Here is a 16623-nt window from a genome sequence, read left to right as displayed (position 1 = left end):
TAATGATTTCCCTCAAAACTCTCACCAATCGCTCCGTTTGAAATGTTCCCTTTTTAAAACCTTTTCGCAAAACCCAATGTGCATACCTCCCAAAAACCAAGGGATTAAATAATTTAACAACAACAATTAAATAAATACATACCCCAAATATATAATAAAAATATAATAAATTATAATAAATAAATTTTGAACACCTTTGGGGTTTAAACCATTATTTGCAATTACACCGACAATTACACCTGACGCACCACACCATATACCGGTGATGCCCTCCGATACCCAGCGTCCCGAGCACCGACTGGCGGGAGGTTAAAGAGAGAAACCTGCAGTGGTCACTTCGGCGTCCCGACAGTACCGACTGCTAAAAACCATCACCCGGCCAAGGAGGGGGGCGGCTATGCGCAACAATAACCTTGCCTGCCCACGGTCCAATGGCAACTCACGGGTGAAGTAATAACCGCACGCTAAACCATATAATAACCGCGTGCTAAACCACGTGTCCATACACCATACACCAGAACACCAATACTGTATGAGTGCGTCAAAAATAAACATAAACAACCAACCGTACCGTTTTTCCAAAAACCACCGTGGGAAGTATACCAAAATTTCACAAAACACCATCCCACATATTTTATCCAATCACCCGGTACGAAACAGCGATAACAACAAACCACAATTTTCTCGAAATACAAAATGCAACCATAAAAATACCGCGGGCATAATTTATAAAATTTAACCAAATATTTTCACAAAATATTTAACCCAATTATGCCCGAGAAATCACATTTGAAACCACGTAAAATTAATACCGAAACATACCTTGCTCATGCATAACAAATAAATTAAATTAAACCGCATTAAAACCATAATTAAACCACACCACATGAGCGTAATTAAATACTAAATTAAATACCAATTAAATTTAATTAATTGCCCAAAATAATTTTTGAAGGTGGGTCACTCACCTGGAGAGCGCAAATCAACTAAGATTCTCCTCGGGATCCACTCCACTACTCGCGCGTGCACCTAAACAACCACAGTGCACAAACCAAAAATATTAATATTTTATTCGGGTAATTCCCAAATAGATACCCGGGGAGCGAACACCAAGCGACATCTAAGGGTTACGAGTTATATACCGAATCGAAGCTCGCGTGATGAGGATCACGGATTCGGTCTTACTTTCCGGTGATCGAACCCGACGGGGTCGGAATCTCGCCGGAAAGCTTTTCGAGTTTCGGCTCCGCAATTCTCCCAAACCGTCGTGAATTGGTGGAAACGGAAGCCGGATTCGGATTCAGGAGGTCGAACACTGCGGACTGGAGCTGGCCGGAATTTCGGGTACTTGCCGGAACAGTATTTTCCGGCGAGCCGCCACGGTCACCGGCAACGGTCACCGGAACAGTATTTTCCGGCGGTGGCCGTTGGCTGTGAAATTTTTCAGATTTGTAGATCGTGAGGAGAGCAATCCAACGGGACCGACGGTGAGCAAAACGGAGGTCGGACGGCGCAGAAATCACCGTTTGAAGATTTTCGACCCCTCGCCGGAAAACGCTCCGATCCCGGCGCGTCGGTGGTCCGATGGCCGTGATTTTTGGTGGGTAGGCCGGAATTGAGGAGAGGATGATGGGTGTATGGTGCGTGTACTGTATATCGGTCGGAATAGTGCCGATTCGCGGTGGCCGGCGGTGGAGGGGAAAAATCGCCGCCAAACTTCGGACGTCCGATCCGGGCGCGTCCGGCGGCCGTTCGCCGTGAAATTTGGAGGTTTTGCCGGAAATGAGGTGGGCAAGCTTTCTGTCCGGCGCGTGTACAGTAACTCGACCGGAACAGTGGAAAACTCCGGTGGCCGGCGGTGGCTCTCTCTCTCTCTTTCTCTCTCCTCTCTCTCTTTCTCTCTCTTCTCTCTCTCTCTCTCTCTCTCTTCCCCGAGAATTTTAACAAATAAAAACCCTTGTGTGACACTGTTCATGACACGTGGACCAATCAGAAGTTGACACGTGGCATTTCACTGTTCACCGACCCAAAAACATTAAAATAATACGGTATCCGGTAAACTTCAAACGTCCATAACTTTTTAACCGGATGTCCGTTTTGAGCGTGCCAGTAGTCTGTGAACTCGTATCGACGAGCACTTCACAACCATGCATGAGTCAAAGCTCAATTCCCCATAAACAAAAAGTCAACTCCGGCATCCCTTGGACAGTTTGGACCGCAACTTGTTTCGTCCATAACTTTCAAACCGTAGCTCCGTTTTCGACGTGCTACCAGTCTACGAACTCGTGGCATCGTGCACTTCGCCACGGTACCCTAGTCATCTCGCAATTCCCACCGAGTCAAAAAGTCAACTTTTAACCCCTTCGGTCAACGGTCAACGGTCAACGTGCACGGATTCCGGTGCGATTTGGGACGGGGTGTTACACATTTGCATTTTTCTTTTTTTTTTTTTAAATGCATTTTTTGTTCTATATTTTGTACGTAATACATTTTAGTTATAAATCAATAGAAAAAAAATAGTTTCTTTTGGTAAATATAGAAAAAAAAAGTAGTTTAAAAAATAAAAAAGTTGTGTTATAAATCAAATTCAAAATATTATATATATATATATATATATAAATATAAAGTAGGAACTAAAAAAAATATTTAATCAAATTTTGTTGTGGTAAAGTAATAAAATTATTTTTTTATGATAAAATAACACAATTAATTGTTATATTTAGTTATTTGCCAAATTTTACATATCTAAATTTATCTATGCACATAACAATTAAAAAGAAAAAAATTGAAGCAAAATTTTGTAACAAAATAAGAGAATAGTAATGTAATAAAATTAAATAAGTATTTTTTTTATTATAATGGTAATTGTTAAAATAGTAATAAATATAAGTATGTATATAATATTAAATGTATAAAGTAATTATCAAGTTATTTTTTTAATTGCAAAGGTATTTAAATAATTTCATGATGTCACGTAAGAAAGAAAAAAAATTTTGGACAGAAGTTGTGAATTGTTTTAAACTACGAAATACTTTTCGAAATAGGGGTAAATCATAAAAGAATGTATACAATATTAACTCTTATTTATATTTACATTGCATGCATAACTGATCGTTACGTGTTGACATAGTATAACCGCTGAAGCAGATATTTTTTAATTGCGGTACAAAAACAACTCTTTGTTAATTGGAGACTACAGTCACATTGCATTAATGAATGCTCTATATATATATATATATATATATATACATATATATATTAATTTTTTTTTGTTTGATTCTTACTTTTTAAAAATACATCACTGAGAGGTACCTCCACAATCCACATATTGTCCATTGGGGAAGGGCAAAGGACACGCATAAAGCAAAGACAACACATTCCACTGCGATACTCATAGTATTGAATTTGTTTTTAAACCCCACATGTTGCCACATGAACCACCGAAGGAAAATTAAATAATAAGATTTGCCTTTTTTTCGTAACTAAACTCTGTAGTAGGATACAAACATTCAACCAGCATGTAAACGCAAGCAGAGTCTCTAATCCCAAGGAAGAAGCGGTTAGGCAAGCAATGCAGAAATACAAGATGGAGATTAGCTCAGCAAAAAGCAAAGATTGAAAAGATATAATGTTAAAGCCAATAAGGAGAGCCATGTAGTCCATCAACCTTGAAAGGTGAAGACCAACTCACCACAAAATCTTGATATGATGCCACATGGGGTCCACAGCAATTATTTTGACATATTTGGCTTTCAAATTTCAAATCCCATTTGGATCTTTTGACGTTTTATGTTTCGTGTTTCCATTTCTGCTTATGTTATATAAACTGGCCCCCCATAGCATATTAAGTCTTAAACAACTTGTGGAAAAAGTTTACATACAAACCGTTTTGCGACGAGTCAATAATCGGAGCTTGTATTATTTATTTTATGTTCATGCTATACGTGTTTATTAATCGATGAGTTTACAAATCACATCATAAAGTGCTTGTTGCATTTCTTACTTGCTACAACCCCCTTTAATAGTGCTTATAAAATTAGTTTAATCCAACCTCATATCAATATTAAATTGGATTCAAGAAGAGTGCCTTTAAAAATTAGCTTAATGCTTTGAGTTTATTCTTTGCAAACAAAGAGAACAGATTCTAAATCTTGCCTTCCATTACGGCACGAAATCATAGATTCTGTTTGATGACGATGCCATGGACAGTTTAGGAAAAGCAGACAAATCAGGCCGTCCATTGTTTTTGGGCCGAATATAAAGTCCTCGTATGTTTATGACCTCTGTAACTCTCCTCTTTGTCACAATTTGAACTCTGTTGTTAAGATGCATGCTGTCCTATGTTTATGTATACTTTAAGCGCATATACTTTTTCCAACCAAGAAATTATTTACTCAAGGTTTGTCTTAAGAAAACCAGATCAGACAGTCGAACAAAATTGCAGCCTGCAAGATTTGCACCTTATGTAGCGGTGCTATGGCAATCAAAATTACTTCATAAGAATTTACCCTTAAAACAAATTGTAAAAATCTGGTTTGCAAGAACAAACTGACATATCTAATGGCATATCGATTCCAAACCCTTTCTTGACCGTGGCAAAAGAAAGTGTAGTTTGGCAGGCAGACTAGATTGTCATTACGGTTTCAACTTCCTCGCCTACCTTTTAGCTCTGGGTCCCTGAATCCAAAAGTTATTCGTGAGTTAGAAAAATTAACAAATCTGTTCACTAAAACCGGTTATAGAATGGAGCATGAGTCTTACTTTTGAATATGATCAAGAATGAGAAGTCTTGGCCCAGGTGGGATCTTCACGTCTCTAAGGGCACTGAAACATACCAAGAAAAAAGCAAGAGAACATCTGATGATGAACATTGGAAAAAGTATGTATTCAGATATGAGAATTGAAAACCCCAAGTACTTGCCTATCATTGAGCAAAGGCAAAGTATTGTCTGTTAATAAGCCTTTCTTAAAATTCTTCTCATAGTTCTGGAGGCCAAGGTTATCCAACATGCTTCTAGCTTTAGCATAGTAAATATCTTCTGCTGGTGGTTGGGAAAACTTCTGCCCGAACTGCATAGCCCAAAAAGAATGTGCTGTAAGTGTAGATGAGCACCACTATAACAGATTACAACCTCCTATAAGTGCAGCATGTTTGTGATTATGTATAGATTTGGAACGCAAAAACCTCTATGATAAATTTGTCCGAGTACAAGATTGATATCAAGAAACCTCCAAAAAAGATTATTTATAAATGAAATTTTACGCACATGTAACATGTACCCACAAGCGGTCATAGTAAAGTCCAATCAAATACAGATAAGAACTTGAATAAGCATGTGCTAGGTTGATAGATTTTGGTTACTCTTGCAATGCTAGATTCTAATTTTGGTGAGCTCACCTTGAAAAGTCCACCTTGAACAAGTGCAAAGAAAAGTCCAGATGTGATAGCGTTGGCTGCTTGATTGGGTCCACCCATGCCGCTCACCAATGAAAACATGGCTCCAGAACCAAAAGCTGCTACCATACTGCAATACAAAGCTACTAATCTCAAACAAGTATGCAGATATAAAAATCATAATATTTCCAAGCCAATATACCGAATCAACTGACATTAAGCAATATGACCTCCAAAATACTAGCTAAAGTGCAATAATTATACATAAATATGTACTAAATCATTTAACATCCAAAATTCAGCATAAGACGAGTCATTTCTGCTCAGTTGTCACCAAAATTTCAAAATTGCAATCACAATCGTAATAACATGATCTCCAGAATTCTGCTAGAATCCACTTTGTAGGAATTCCCATCTAACCATACAGCACAAAAAAGTACCATAATCAGACTCTCCAAGATTATGGAAATGATAGAAATCCAGAAAGCAGCATTAGGCTTCATTCCCACTTAAATCATAGGAGCTATTCCACTAAAGTCCGTGTTCCTCTATATTTGGCAGGGGGAGAGTGGAAAAGCTCAAACAAGAAAAAGGGAAACTCGAATTAAAATCCAACTGAACCAAACCATGATATTAGGAGCTCCAAGGCTTAAGTATGTGAACAAACAAACTAAACAAATTAACAATGGACAACAAAACGATGCAGCGAACAGGTATAGACTACACAGAAGGAAGCAATAAGAGACAAAAGGCTGGAATCCTCAACTACTTGGAAGGCAAAAATAAGAGTCAAGACAAAAGATTGAATGTTTTTTAACATAGAACAAGTTTCCATACTACATCTAAAGGTACTCTAGACGTGCATACAAAACAAAACATCACGAGTATCAAAACAAAAATCATTTTACATCGATGGTAGACTTGGTATACACACCAAACAAAATGCCAACGAGCATTTCCCAGGAACATACATATACAAGGTCAGAACATGGTAGTCTTTGCACAATAGGTTCTGCTGAAATGCCACATAAGAACAATTGAGGTTTCTTAAACAATATAAGTATGTTCAGCTTGGCCGAGGAAAACCTTGAACCCGCCAATTGTAGTTGGCATATAACAAAGAGTACAGAGAAAAAGCAGGGTAAGCTTACCTAGACTGGACATCCTCCTTGCCTCTCAATCTTTTCATGACACATGAAATACCAGCATTAACACCTGTCATCACGGCAAAGTTGCGAGCTTGGACAATGGGACCTCCTGAAAGAGCCTGCAATCAAAGTAGAACATTTCTTATATGCCAAGGAAATCTCCAAGGTTGAGCACAACAACTGAACAGAAGAAAATGAATTTAAAGTTTTACGTTACTAGGAATTTAAATTCTAAGAGCACAAAAGTTTAAACTTCACTAGAGAGTATTAAGGTTAAAACTTTATGTAACCAAATAATTGATCAAAGTCAGATGAGTTGACCAACTGAGATTCTGAAGAAAATGGTTGACATTTGAATTTCTTAAAAACAATAAGAGTTGACCACGGAGAGTGGCTGCAGTATGCAAATAAAAAGAACAAAAAGATAATTCCTTTCGATAGAAAACAAAACCATATTTTCAGCGAAAGATTTTTGTTGTTGGGTTTGTTTAAACACTGACAATTGCTTCAAACAAGAACTAAATATCGAAATCCTACGCTATTCAAAATTGGGAAATTGGGTTGAAGTGGGTATCTCAAAGCCTTTCTATCAAATTCTGCTATTTATCTCCAAAATTCAAACCAAAGCAGAAGCCAATTAGAAACTAAAAAACCAAAAACAAAGCAATAAAATAAAAAATAAAAAAGGAATTAAAGAGAAAGAACCTGGGCTTGCTTGAAGGAAGCCATGGCTTGAGGATTCAAAGGAGCCTGAGGAGGAGGATTAGGAAGAGAGGAAGAGACGTCGTTTGTAAGAGTACCCATAAAAGCACCTATGGCGGCACCCTGAGCGGCGCTTGTGGCGGTGACAATTGCGGCTTCGACAGGCAAAGACTGCTTTGCCAACCAAGCCCTGAACCCACTTTCCAACTCCTTGAAACGAGCCTGCAATTGCTCTATTGGGTTCTGCTGCTGAGCAATCAATTTGGGGGCCGCCATAACTCCCTGTTTTCCCTGCTCCATTTTTTATCTTCTCCTTTTTCTCTTCTCAATTCAAGATTTGAAAACCTTTCTTTTGTTTCTCCTCCTTATCTTCTTCTGCAAACCAACCTTGGTATTGCTCCGTAAGACAGTGTCACGAGAGCATATGCCTCTGTTTGCCTATTTTGCGACCCTGTGAGGATAAAATCAAGGAGGTTTTTTTTCCCCTTATTTTTTTGGTTTCCCTCTAAACTACAAAAATGGGTTCCAACGCTCCTAACCCTAACCTTTTTAGCTCGCAGTTGTACTCTGATAAAATTAGTTTTCAGTGATTTTACAATATTTAAAAATTTCTTTTATTTTTTTAAAATTTGTCTAAATATCAAAATATTGGAACACATTTGAACTTATTATTTGTCAATGAAATTGTGAATTTAATATCAAAATTTAATTATTTGAATGTTCAATAATATATATATATATATATATATACATATATACAACAAACTTTTTGTATGGTGGTAAGCTAAGCAGCAAAGTTCCAATTTTTACTTGTCTTCTTGATTTTTGATCAAGAAATGAAAAAGGAAAAAAAAGAAAAAACATCTTAGTGCATCCACAATTCAGCAACACTAAAATGGAATGCATGTAGATATAAATATAAATAGAATTTAAAATTTATATGAGTTTTTACAAGTTCAATTGTCCTATTGATTGAAATTCTTATTAACAACAAAAAAAAAAAAAATGAAATAAATTCTTAGTTATGTTTTTCAAATTAATTATAAGAATAACTTCTCTTACATCCCTGAACCAAAATAAATAAACATGATACGAAAAGTTGTTAGCAAAATTAAAAAAAATAAAATTAAATGTTTCATTTTACCTTAAAAAAATAAAAAATAAAATAAAATGTTTCATTTTGTGGTGTATATAGTTTTTCTTTTCAGTACTTTTATCCAAACTCCAGACACCCTAAATTGTTGCATAATGGGCTATGGCGAGCCCATTATAAGCCCAAAAAGAAGTCCTCTGGTGACCCATACACCCGTTTGTTATGATCCATGACGACATCAAGTTTAGATAAACGACAGTTCTTTGTTCCACGTAAAATTCCGGAAAATAACGTCGTCGCAGCACATAATAGACATACAACTAGTTCTACCAAACACGCCGTAACAAGCGCGCCCAAACCGGTAAAAAACTGAATTTCATTTTTCAATCCCCGCTTATATTCTCTTCAACCCGTTTGGTTTTACAGAGATTTTCCGTAGGTCAGCCGGAATCGGAGACCTCAGATCGTTCTTTTGGCGTGCTCAGTGGGTCACTGTATAGTGGTACAACATTCTTTGTTTCACTCTTTCATTTCGTCGAACATTTGGTTTGCATCGCTAGCTCCTCTATATGATATGCATCATTTTAACCGTTTTCAGAGATTTTAGGGCTTAAATTTTGCTCCGTTAGCTTGTTGACCGTGAGAAGTGCATGAATTGCAGTATCTAGTAGTGGAATAGAGCCTGTGCTTGAAGGATTTTGGGAAGTTGGTACTTGATCAGAGCGCGTTACTCTTAAGCACTCCTACAGACATCAGCAAGGGAAATTATGAGCAGCTCCAGGGAGGAGTCTCCTGACTGGCTGCGAGCTTTCCAGGTCTTGAGACGAACAATCTTTGTTTTAAAGTCTGTCAGTTTTTGTTCAAGTTTTTCCATTGTAGAAGCAACTCAGAACTTGAATTTGATTAATGGAAGCCAAAAAGGAAAAAAAAAAAAAGTTAATCTGTGATAAAGAATGGAGACTCTAAATCTTAATTTAAGATGGGATACCAATTGCATGACATTGCATGTATATGATTTGCAAAATTCGAATTTGAGCTACATATTTGGCATATATATTTTTGGGCAAAAAGTCTATGGTTTAGTGAATGTTTCTTGCAGGATATCACCTACTTAAAAGTTCTTTTATCTTTAGCGAATAGTCATATGTGTCTTTTTCTACCTCTTCATGATCAACCCATGATGATTATGTTTACTTTTTTTAACCAGGCACCAACACATTCAACAATTTCATTATCCTCAGATTCTGAGCCTTCACCAAATGGAAGCCCTCCAGAAGAAGACAGATCTAGTTGGGAAGAACCAACTTTTTTTAAATCTTCCAAAATTGCTGACAAGGACAAGAATGTTGGTAAAATTCATGGTGAAAACAACATTGCTAAGTCTCCATCTAGTAAGAGGTCAAGGTTAAAGTCTCCAGAGAAAGGGAAAGGGCGTGAAGTAGAAGATCAAGTTCCGCTGGAGAAGAATAAATCAGGAAGCCACAAGAAAAAGAAAGGTATAACAAGGTTTGGATTGATCTATGTGATTGTCAAGTTGAAATTTTGAGACTTTATCAAATAATGTTTAAGATAGAAAAAAAAAAAAAAAAAAAAAGGTAATAAAGAGATTGTCAAATAATGTTTAAGAGAGAAAATTATAAAAAAAGAAAAAAAAGAAAAAAAAAGTAATAAGCCTTAGTTTCAATGGACTTTTGGTATGTATTTATCATTTCTTTAGTCTTGACTTATTCAGCTATTCTATTTTCGTATGTTTTCTGTTAATATACAGTGGATAGTAGCAGCAAGAAGGTTCCCAAGAAAAAGGCTGAGAGTCCAATAGAATCCCGTGTAAGAAGCTATAATACCATCATTATTTCATACAACTATCATATACTGCTTCTCTTGCCAAGTCAGAGGCTTAAAAAAACTCAAAAAGGTTTCTAATCACCATTAAGATCTATCTTCTGGTAAATCTGTTCTTGTTGCTGAATAAGTATTCTTTGCTTCTAAAACAACCTAGCCAGGAGGTCCAAAAAGCAATCGGAGAAGCTCATAACTTAATTCCTCTGGATTTGCTATACATAACAGTGACATTCCTGTTGCATCTTATTTTAATGTATATTTAATATAGATTCAAAGTGGGTTAATTTGAAGGCTTTAATTAGGATAATATGTTGAGATATTTATAAGTGAATAGAGCAATGGGTTTATTTTTATCATTTACATAATATTTTCTCATCATTTCTCTGGGTATACTGAAATTCATTTTTAATCAGATCAGAAATGATCTTTAGTTAAAAGCACATTTACTACTACCACCAAAAGTTGTGGTTTTAAAATATCTGTTGCCACCCTTCTTTTCTATTCTCTCATAATGTCAACCATGGTGACAAAATAAGTTGATGTTGAACAGGAGTTCAATAATTCAGTTTGGGAATTATCATCAGGCTCTGAGTTATGTCCCAACAGTAGCCCTAAAAGGGAGAATCATGTGGAACATGGAGAATCTTCAGACCACAAAACTTCTCAACGTCCATTGAGAGGAATGGGCGGCAGGGATGCAGTTCTTATTGGCAGCAGTGAAGAGTCTCCATCTAAGAAGGCTTCAAAAGAAAAATCTCCAAAAAAGGGGCTAGAAGCTGATGGTCAGGCAGTTATGAAAGAGAAGAAAAAGAGAGGCAGCATGGAAAAAGAAGGTATGAGGGCGAGGGTTAGTTGATTAGAGAGAATGCGATTTTATTAGATAAAAAGTGGTAAAAGTATAATGAATTCAAAGAACTTAAATGCCTGACTTTAACCTTTTCATATTGAATGAAAAGATATGCCTTTCTTCTTCTCTAAATTTAATTTAATTTATTTTTTAATTTTCTTTATGCATTTTATATGTCATAATGGAACAGGAAACTGTGTTGATGTCAAAATCACAGAGGAAGAAGCCTTTGACAAGCATGCTGAACCTCAAGTAAGAATAATGACTAAAAGTATATTAATTGCTTACATAATTTGGCATACCGAGTTGCCTTGACTATATGCATATTGCAGGTCTCCTCGTCAAGGTTGCCTTTGATGCTTTCTGAGAAAGTCCAACGATCAAAGGTAGGGTGGAATTGATACCTTGGTTATGGCTAGTTTCCAGGGTAATCTTTAAAAATGACTGACATCCGCAGAAAATAACTACACATACTGTGAGTTATTTCAGTACTTAAATATGTCACTGTGAACATTTTAAATAATAGATGTATCACTGTCTAAGCATGAGATTATAAGAAATATTCTTGTATTCATTTCTTGTGAGATAAGATGACGGATGTGTCCCCATTCCCAAAGTAAACACTTGAATAACTAGAAGCTTTGTTGTTTTATGCAGGCACTTGTTGAGTGTGAAGGGGATTCCATAGATTTGAGTGGTGATATGGGTGCTGTAGGGCGAATTATAATTTCAGATTCCTCATCTGGAAATCATGAAATGTTCTTGGATTTGAAAGGTATGTTTTGTTTAAATTCACATGTTTCTTTGATTAATGATATAAATTGGGTAAACTAAACCTTGCTAGCAATGATAATTTCTATGATACATAAAATGGCGATCAGAAATGGAAAACTGCTGACAAATTGTCCTGCCAAGATTCGGGGAAAAAGTTGGATTTTCTATCACACTTTATCAAATACCTCCCCTTGCTTCTTTTATTGTTTTTTGCAATGTTTTCCTTTGTCATTATCAATGCCTTTTGACTGGTCCCCTATTTTCAAGTTACAAGCCTATATATTTTGCTTGTTTCTTTACAGAGCTGGGTACATCTAATTTGTTTTATTTTGGTTACTATTTCAGGAACTATATACAAAACAACAATAGTTCCTTCGAGGACCTTTTGCGTTGTAAGTCATGAGGTTCCATAATGAAAATTCTTCATGGATATTATGTCCTCAAATCATGTTAGCACTGGTGTTTTGTGGAGAGCAGAAGTCTATTTTGTTATTTGCCTATGAATTTAGTTTTAAAATCTTACATGATATGGCATTGCTTTGACATGACATAGATATCTTCTTGTCCAGGTTAGCTTTGCTCAGTCAGAGGCAAAGGTTAGTTAATTCTTGTTTACTCTCTTGGATTTTTCTTCTTTGCTGGATCTGAATCTTTATCTGGTAGACCTTCCACCTTTTCGGTTTTCATGTTTTCGACTTCAATCTTATCTTTAAGAATTTGTTCATCCACCTATTATTTTTTATCCCCCCAATAGCACTAATGTCCCTGATTGTAGTATGAATCTGAGAAAGGCAGAAAATGCAGCATCCTAGATGATTGATACTTAGTTCTTTGTTCCTTGTTCAGATAGAAGCTATCATGAATGATTTCATTCAGCTGAAACCACAGTCAAATGTTGATGAAGCTGAAACCATGGTCGAAGGTAGGGGTCTATCATTTAACTGGGATGATTGTGTCCGTATGTGACCTTGTAATATTTTGACAGCATTAAACATTAACTCTTCCTTCATATCTCATTATTTTGTATGTGCAGGAACACTGGATGGTTTCTCATTTGATTCAGAGGAAGAGGGGGACAAACTGCCTAAAACCGCTGCTCATCAAACTGATGGTAATGAAGATATTGAAGAACAAACCAACGGAAAAACAAAAGGGAAAGCTAATAAAACATCAGTATGTTTCTACCCTTCAATAATCTGGAATATTTTTAATGAATTAACAAACCTATGTTAAATATTGGTATGTTTTCTGGATGACAGGGGGTTGTACGGAAAAGAGGTAAAACTGCAGGTGGGAAGGCGCAGCCACAGAAGAAAACAAAGAAGAAACCTCCAGTTTCAAAGAAAGCCAAGACCAAAAAATAAGACAAATGTGTCTTGAGTCTCATAGTTGATAGGAGTAGGACATAAATTAGAGATTTGTTAGTTCAATTGTAGATTTCAGTACAATAACAGCCATACATTGCCACATTTTTAGTGGTATGCATTTTATAACTGGTTTCTCCAGTTCCTGATTGTAACTTTGGAATGAATACGACTGACCTTCCAAGGCAATAGTATACTTGCAATGTAAACAGACAAGATTGCTTTCTTCATCAAGTTTTATTATTTTTCTTTTAAATAAATTTTCCTTTCTCTACAATTATACTGATTTCTCATTATTAGTAAGCCAACCTTGGAATTTAATTAGAAGGTCAAGTTCGATTTAATTTTGGATCATGAAGATGGTATGTGTATAATCTTTAGTTCTTTGCATTACTTGCAATATTTACATTGTCTACCAGAATAATGCTAAGTTGAATATATGACTAAGTAATTTAATGATGAAGCACACATCTGTGGTTAATTTTGTGTGTTTGGAATAGTACATTTCCAATTCCTCTTCAAGATAAATCTCTCTGTTTTCTTTCTTGTTGGTTCTTAGCTGCTCCTGTTTCCAAGGAGATCAACTCTAATAAGATTTCCATCCATCAAAGCCATATGGTAAGGTTCTCTTTTTCATAGCCATTTGAGGTTCATGGTTCCTGATTTGCCAGATATGCTGAAGAAATCACGTTGAGGATCAGAAGAATGAACAGCGTTGGAACTGGTAAGAGCATGCTAGAAGAGGAAACATTTGCAAGATATTCCTCACCTCTGGGGGCAAATGGTATTGTTGGAGGGGGCTCTTGAGATGCTGGGGTTGGAGGGGGTTCTTGGAATACTGGAGTTGGAGGGGGCTCTTGAAATGTTGGGGTTGGAGGGGGCTCTTGAAATGTTGGAGTTGCCGGGGGCTCTTGAAATGCTGGGGTTGGAGGGGGCTCTTGAAATGTTGGAGTTGCAGGGGCCTCTTGGTATGTTGGAGTTGGAGGAGGCTCTTGAAATATTGGAGTTGGAGGAGGCTCTTGTATTGTTGGAGGAGACAATGTACTATCAGGTTTTCTTATACTGCCAAAAGAAATCACAAGGTCATATCAGAAAAAATCCAAAAAGTTTTATGGTGAAGAAACAGGGATAAAAAATGTATTTCTTTAGAGAAGGGTAATTACCCATTAACTTTAGGACAGAAAACAAGGGAATATTCATAAGCCTTGCAAGTGAAAGTGCTGGTTCCATCATCATAAGCATAGCTATAAGCTCTTGGACAGGCTCTCTTGAAAATAGTTGAATAGAAAGAGGGCCTGCAAGTCGTTGGGTTAGCAAACTCCCCACTGCAGCAATACTGGTCTAACCCAAATGCCTCACAAGCACTCTTGCAAGCAACCACACCCCCTCCATCTCCACCTTCTCCACCCACCACTTGAAGCTCTTTTGGGCACCCTGTTTAACACATCTAATTCGTTTTGTTAAAAGAAAAAAAAAAAGAAAAAAAAGAAAAAAGAAAAAAGAAAAAAGAAGACCACAAAGCACCCAAAAACTTGTTTGCAAGAGGGCAAAAAAAAAAAAAGAAAAAAGAAGACCACAAAGCACCCAAAAACTTGTTTGCAAGAGGGCCAAAAAAAAAAAGAAAAAAAGAAAAAAAATCCTTTACCAGTATTGATATCTAAAGCGCAGCCAGTAACATTGCAGACACCGTGAGCGCCATGAGGTGAGGCGATGAGGGGAAGATTGTAGCCGTCAACGAGGCTGACATCATAGAAATCTTTGTCAGTGCCTTTGCCAAGGGTTATCTCAAAGAGTGATGCAGGTGGGGTGGCTCCATTTCCATCACATTGCAGCCTTCCTCCACAATCACCTGTTTGGCATTTTCCTATCCCTGACTCATCAAATGAGCAACCAGTTCTTGCCCATATTCTTCCTGACCAACCTGGAACAGAAGGAATCCTGATACTTTGTCCTGAATCCAATTGAAGCCCAGTTGTTGGAAGTTGAGGAGTTCCTGAACCAGCCAATGTACCAGGCCATATGGTATGAGGGCAGTTGTTTATGATGGTGAAAGTGTTAGAGTAGGACAAGGAAAAAGAGAAGAGGAATGAAATTGCAATGAATAATGAAAAAAAAGGGATAGGTCGGGTTGTTATCAGCTGCATGGGGTAAAGTAGGATTCAGGTAGTTTTGTTTTTGTTTTATTTTTTGCCTTTTTCTCTAATATGGTACGGAAAATGGTGGTGAGAATGGCAAAGGAGAAATCATTGGATATTTGTAATTTGAAGAATGAGGGAGGGAGGGAGGGTATTGTGTAGCATGGAGATACAATACAAGTCCACCAAGTTAACGTTTGCTTTGATGGAAATTTTCAGCCGCAAGATGAGGTTTTTGGGTTTAGTATTTCTTTTATTCTGGATGGCCTCGTTAAGAAGAAATTCCTTTCTTTTGCAATTGCATGGGACATATAACATATTATGCAACCATGAAAGCTACATAACCAAGGTTTTTTCTTTTTTATTTTCTTTCAAACAAAATCGTCATGCACTCCGACCCATCTGATATACAAAAGTCAGAGAACTTCCCTCGGATAAAGAGAAGTGGGATTCTTGGTAGCAAAAGAAAGACTAGATTGATGGAATTAAAATCATGTGTTAGATCTCTTTTTTGACGAGAATTTGCTATCTAGGTTCACCCCTAGCACTAGGTACAAGTATAATACCTATGCCTATAGGAAACTGATTAAATCAATTTTTTTTTTTTTTTTTTTTTTTGGGGTAAAAGAAACTGATTAAACCTTTTGGTAGAGGCGTTTGCTGGATGGGTAAATATTTCAGTGGGAAAATATACATCGTCCCATTACCATAGGATTTTAGATACCCAAGAATTTTAAACTTAGCTTTTGCTGGCAGACAAAATGTTTCGGTGGGTTTTATACTGTTTGTTACAAAAGGGTTTCACACAAAATTTGAATGCTAAAATGGCCAACTCTTTTATTTGTTTATATTTAGCTTGACATTTTACTTTACAAATATTTATATCCATGCGCATCACTTGTTATCTATAATACGACATGCTCCCCAACATGTAAACAAGTTTAACCCCAGTTAACCTCCTTTTTTATTTATTTTTTTTCCCAAGAGAATTTGTTTTATTTTGCCTTCTCCTTTTTCAGGTGGAAATCCCGAAAACATAAATGATAAAACCTCCACCATATACCAAATGTCAACATCATGAATGGAGTGGATCTTAAGCTGTTTTCACACCAGGACAATACCAAATGCGAAAACGTCACTCTGACGACCAGATGATGACACACAACATAGTTTAACACAAAAAAAAAAATAATAATAATAATAAAAAAGAGCTACAAGGTTTACAAAGACCATACACATGCCGTATATCCAATGAAAGGATCTAAAACCACATCATGCAACTCTTTTTTGGTAAATACCTCATCATAAAACTCAGTATACCAA

The 16623-nt window shown here is 36.6% G+C and overlaps 3 protein-coding genes across 8 annotated transcripts; 1 reads left to right on the top strand and 2 right to left on the bottom strand.

Moving 5' to 3' along the window:
* Positions 1-4431: 4431 nt before the first annotated feature.
* On the bottom strand, positions 4432-7793 carry LOC107414926 (chloroplastic import inner membrane translocase subunit HP30-2). The gene is made up of 6 exons (XM_016023136.4): positions 7249-7793; positions 6547-6662; positions 5399-5525; positions 4922-5070; positions 4762-4824; positions 4432-4677 (listed from the first exon to the last, which is right to left on the bottom strand). Exons 1-6 carry the CDS (start codon positions 7543-7545, stop codon positions 4644-4646), a joined length of 786 nt encoding a protein of 261 aa, XP_015878622.1. The 5' UTR covers positions 7546-7793; the 3' UTR covers positions 4432-4643.
* An 821-nt stretch (positions 7794-8614) lies between these two features.
* On the top strand, positions 8615-13399 carry LOC107414901 (DNA-binding protein BIN4). 5 transcript variants are annotated; one of them, XM_016023112.4, is made up of 14 exons: positions 8615-8699; positions 8783-8840; positions 9000-9153; positions 9546-9834; positions 10107-10165; positions 10731-11013; positions 11218-11279; positions 11360-11413; positions 11685-11802; positions 12147-12193; positions 12371-12397; positions 12648-12723; positions 12835-12974; positions 13061-13399. In XM_016023112.4, exons 3-14 carry the CDS (start codon positions 9106-9108, stop codon positions 13163-13165), a joined length of 1308 nt encoding a protein of 435 aa, XP_015878598.3. In that variant the 5' UTR covers positions 8615-8699; positions 8783-8840; positions 9000-9105; the 3' UTR covers positions 13166-13399. The 5 variants fall into 5 exon arrangements, with proteins under 5 accessions (XP_015878598.3, XP_015878600.3, XP_048326876.2 ...); XM_016023114.4 differs by having other exon boundaries at positions 8624-8699; positions 8778-8840; XM_048470919.2 differs by having other exon boundaries at positions 8644-8837.
* Positions 13400-13532: 133 nt separating this feature from the next.
* Positions 13533-16495, bottom strand: LOC107414980 (pathogenesis-related thaumatin-like protein 3.5). 2 transcript variants are annotated; one of them, XM_016023210.4, is made up of 4 exons: positions 14811-16495; positions 14329-14599; positions 13935-14227; positions 13533-13841 (listed from the first exon to the last, which is right to left on the bottom strand). In XM_016023210.4, exons 1-4 carry the CDS (start codon positions 15307-15309, stop codon positions 13816-13818), a joined length of 1089 nt encoding a protein of 362 aa, XP_015878696.3. In that variant the 5' UTR covers positions 15310-16495; the 3' UTR covers positions 13533-13815. The 2 variants fall into 2 exon arrangements, with proteins under 2 accessions (XP_015878696.3, XP_015878694.3); XM_016023208.4 differs by having other exon boundaries at positions 13533-14227.
* Positions 16496-16623: the final 128 nt, after the last annotated feature.

This window comes from Ziziphus jujuba, chromosome 8 (assembly GCF_031755915.1).
Source record: "Ziziphus jujuba cultivar Dongzao chromosome 8, ASM3175591v1".
In the NCBI taxonomy this organism is placed as follows: domain Eukaryota; kingdom Viridiplantae; phylum Streptophyta; class Magnoliopsida; order Rosales; family Rhamnaceae; genus Ziziphus; species Ziziphus jujuba.
The sequence above is the reverse complement of the archived record's forward strand: the minus strand, read 5'-3'. Positions and strand labels throughout refer to the sequence as shown.

Bases quoted from the DNA above. Each gene is read 5' to 3' on its own strand.
- LOC107414926 (XM_016023136.4), bottom strand. From the start codon at position 7,545: ATGGAGCAGGGAAAACAGGGAGTTATGGCGGCCCCCAAATTGATTGCT. The intron at 6,663-7,248 runs GTTCTTTCTCTT...CTTTGATTGCAG, and splicing joins CTTCCTTCAAGCAAGCCCAG to GCTCTTTCAGGAGGTCCCAT. The intron at 5,526-6,546 runs GTAAGCTTACCC...TTTGTATTGCAG, and splicing joins AAGGAGGATGTCCAGTCTAG to TATGGTAGCAGCTTTTGGTT.
- LOC107414901 (XM_016023112.4), top strand. From the start codon at position 9,106: ATGAGCAGCTCCAGGGAGGAGTCTCCTGACTGGCTGCGAGCTTTCCAG. The intron at 11,803-12,146 runs GTATGTTTTGTT...TTACTATTTCAG, and splicing joins AATGTTCTTGGATTTGAAAG to GAACTATATACAAAACAACA. The intron at 12,398-12,647 runs GTTAGTTAATTC...TTCCTTGTTCAG, and splicing joins TTGCTCAGTCAGAGGCAAAG to ATAGAAGCTATCATGAATGA.
- LOC107414980 (XM_016023208.4), bottom strand. From the start codon at position 15,309: ATGCAGCTGATAACAACCCGACCTATCCCTTTTTTTTCATTATTCATT. The intron at 14,600-14,810 runs GTAAAGGATTTT...TGTGTTAAACAG, and splicing joins CGCTTTAGATATCAATACTG to GGTGCCCAAAAGAGCTTCAA. The intron at 14,228-14,328 runs GTAATTACCCTT...TTCTTTTGGCAG, and splicing joins TTCTGTCCTAAAGTTAATGG to TATAAGAAAACCTGATAGTA.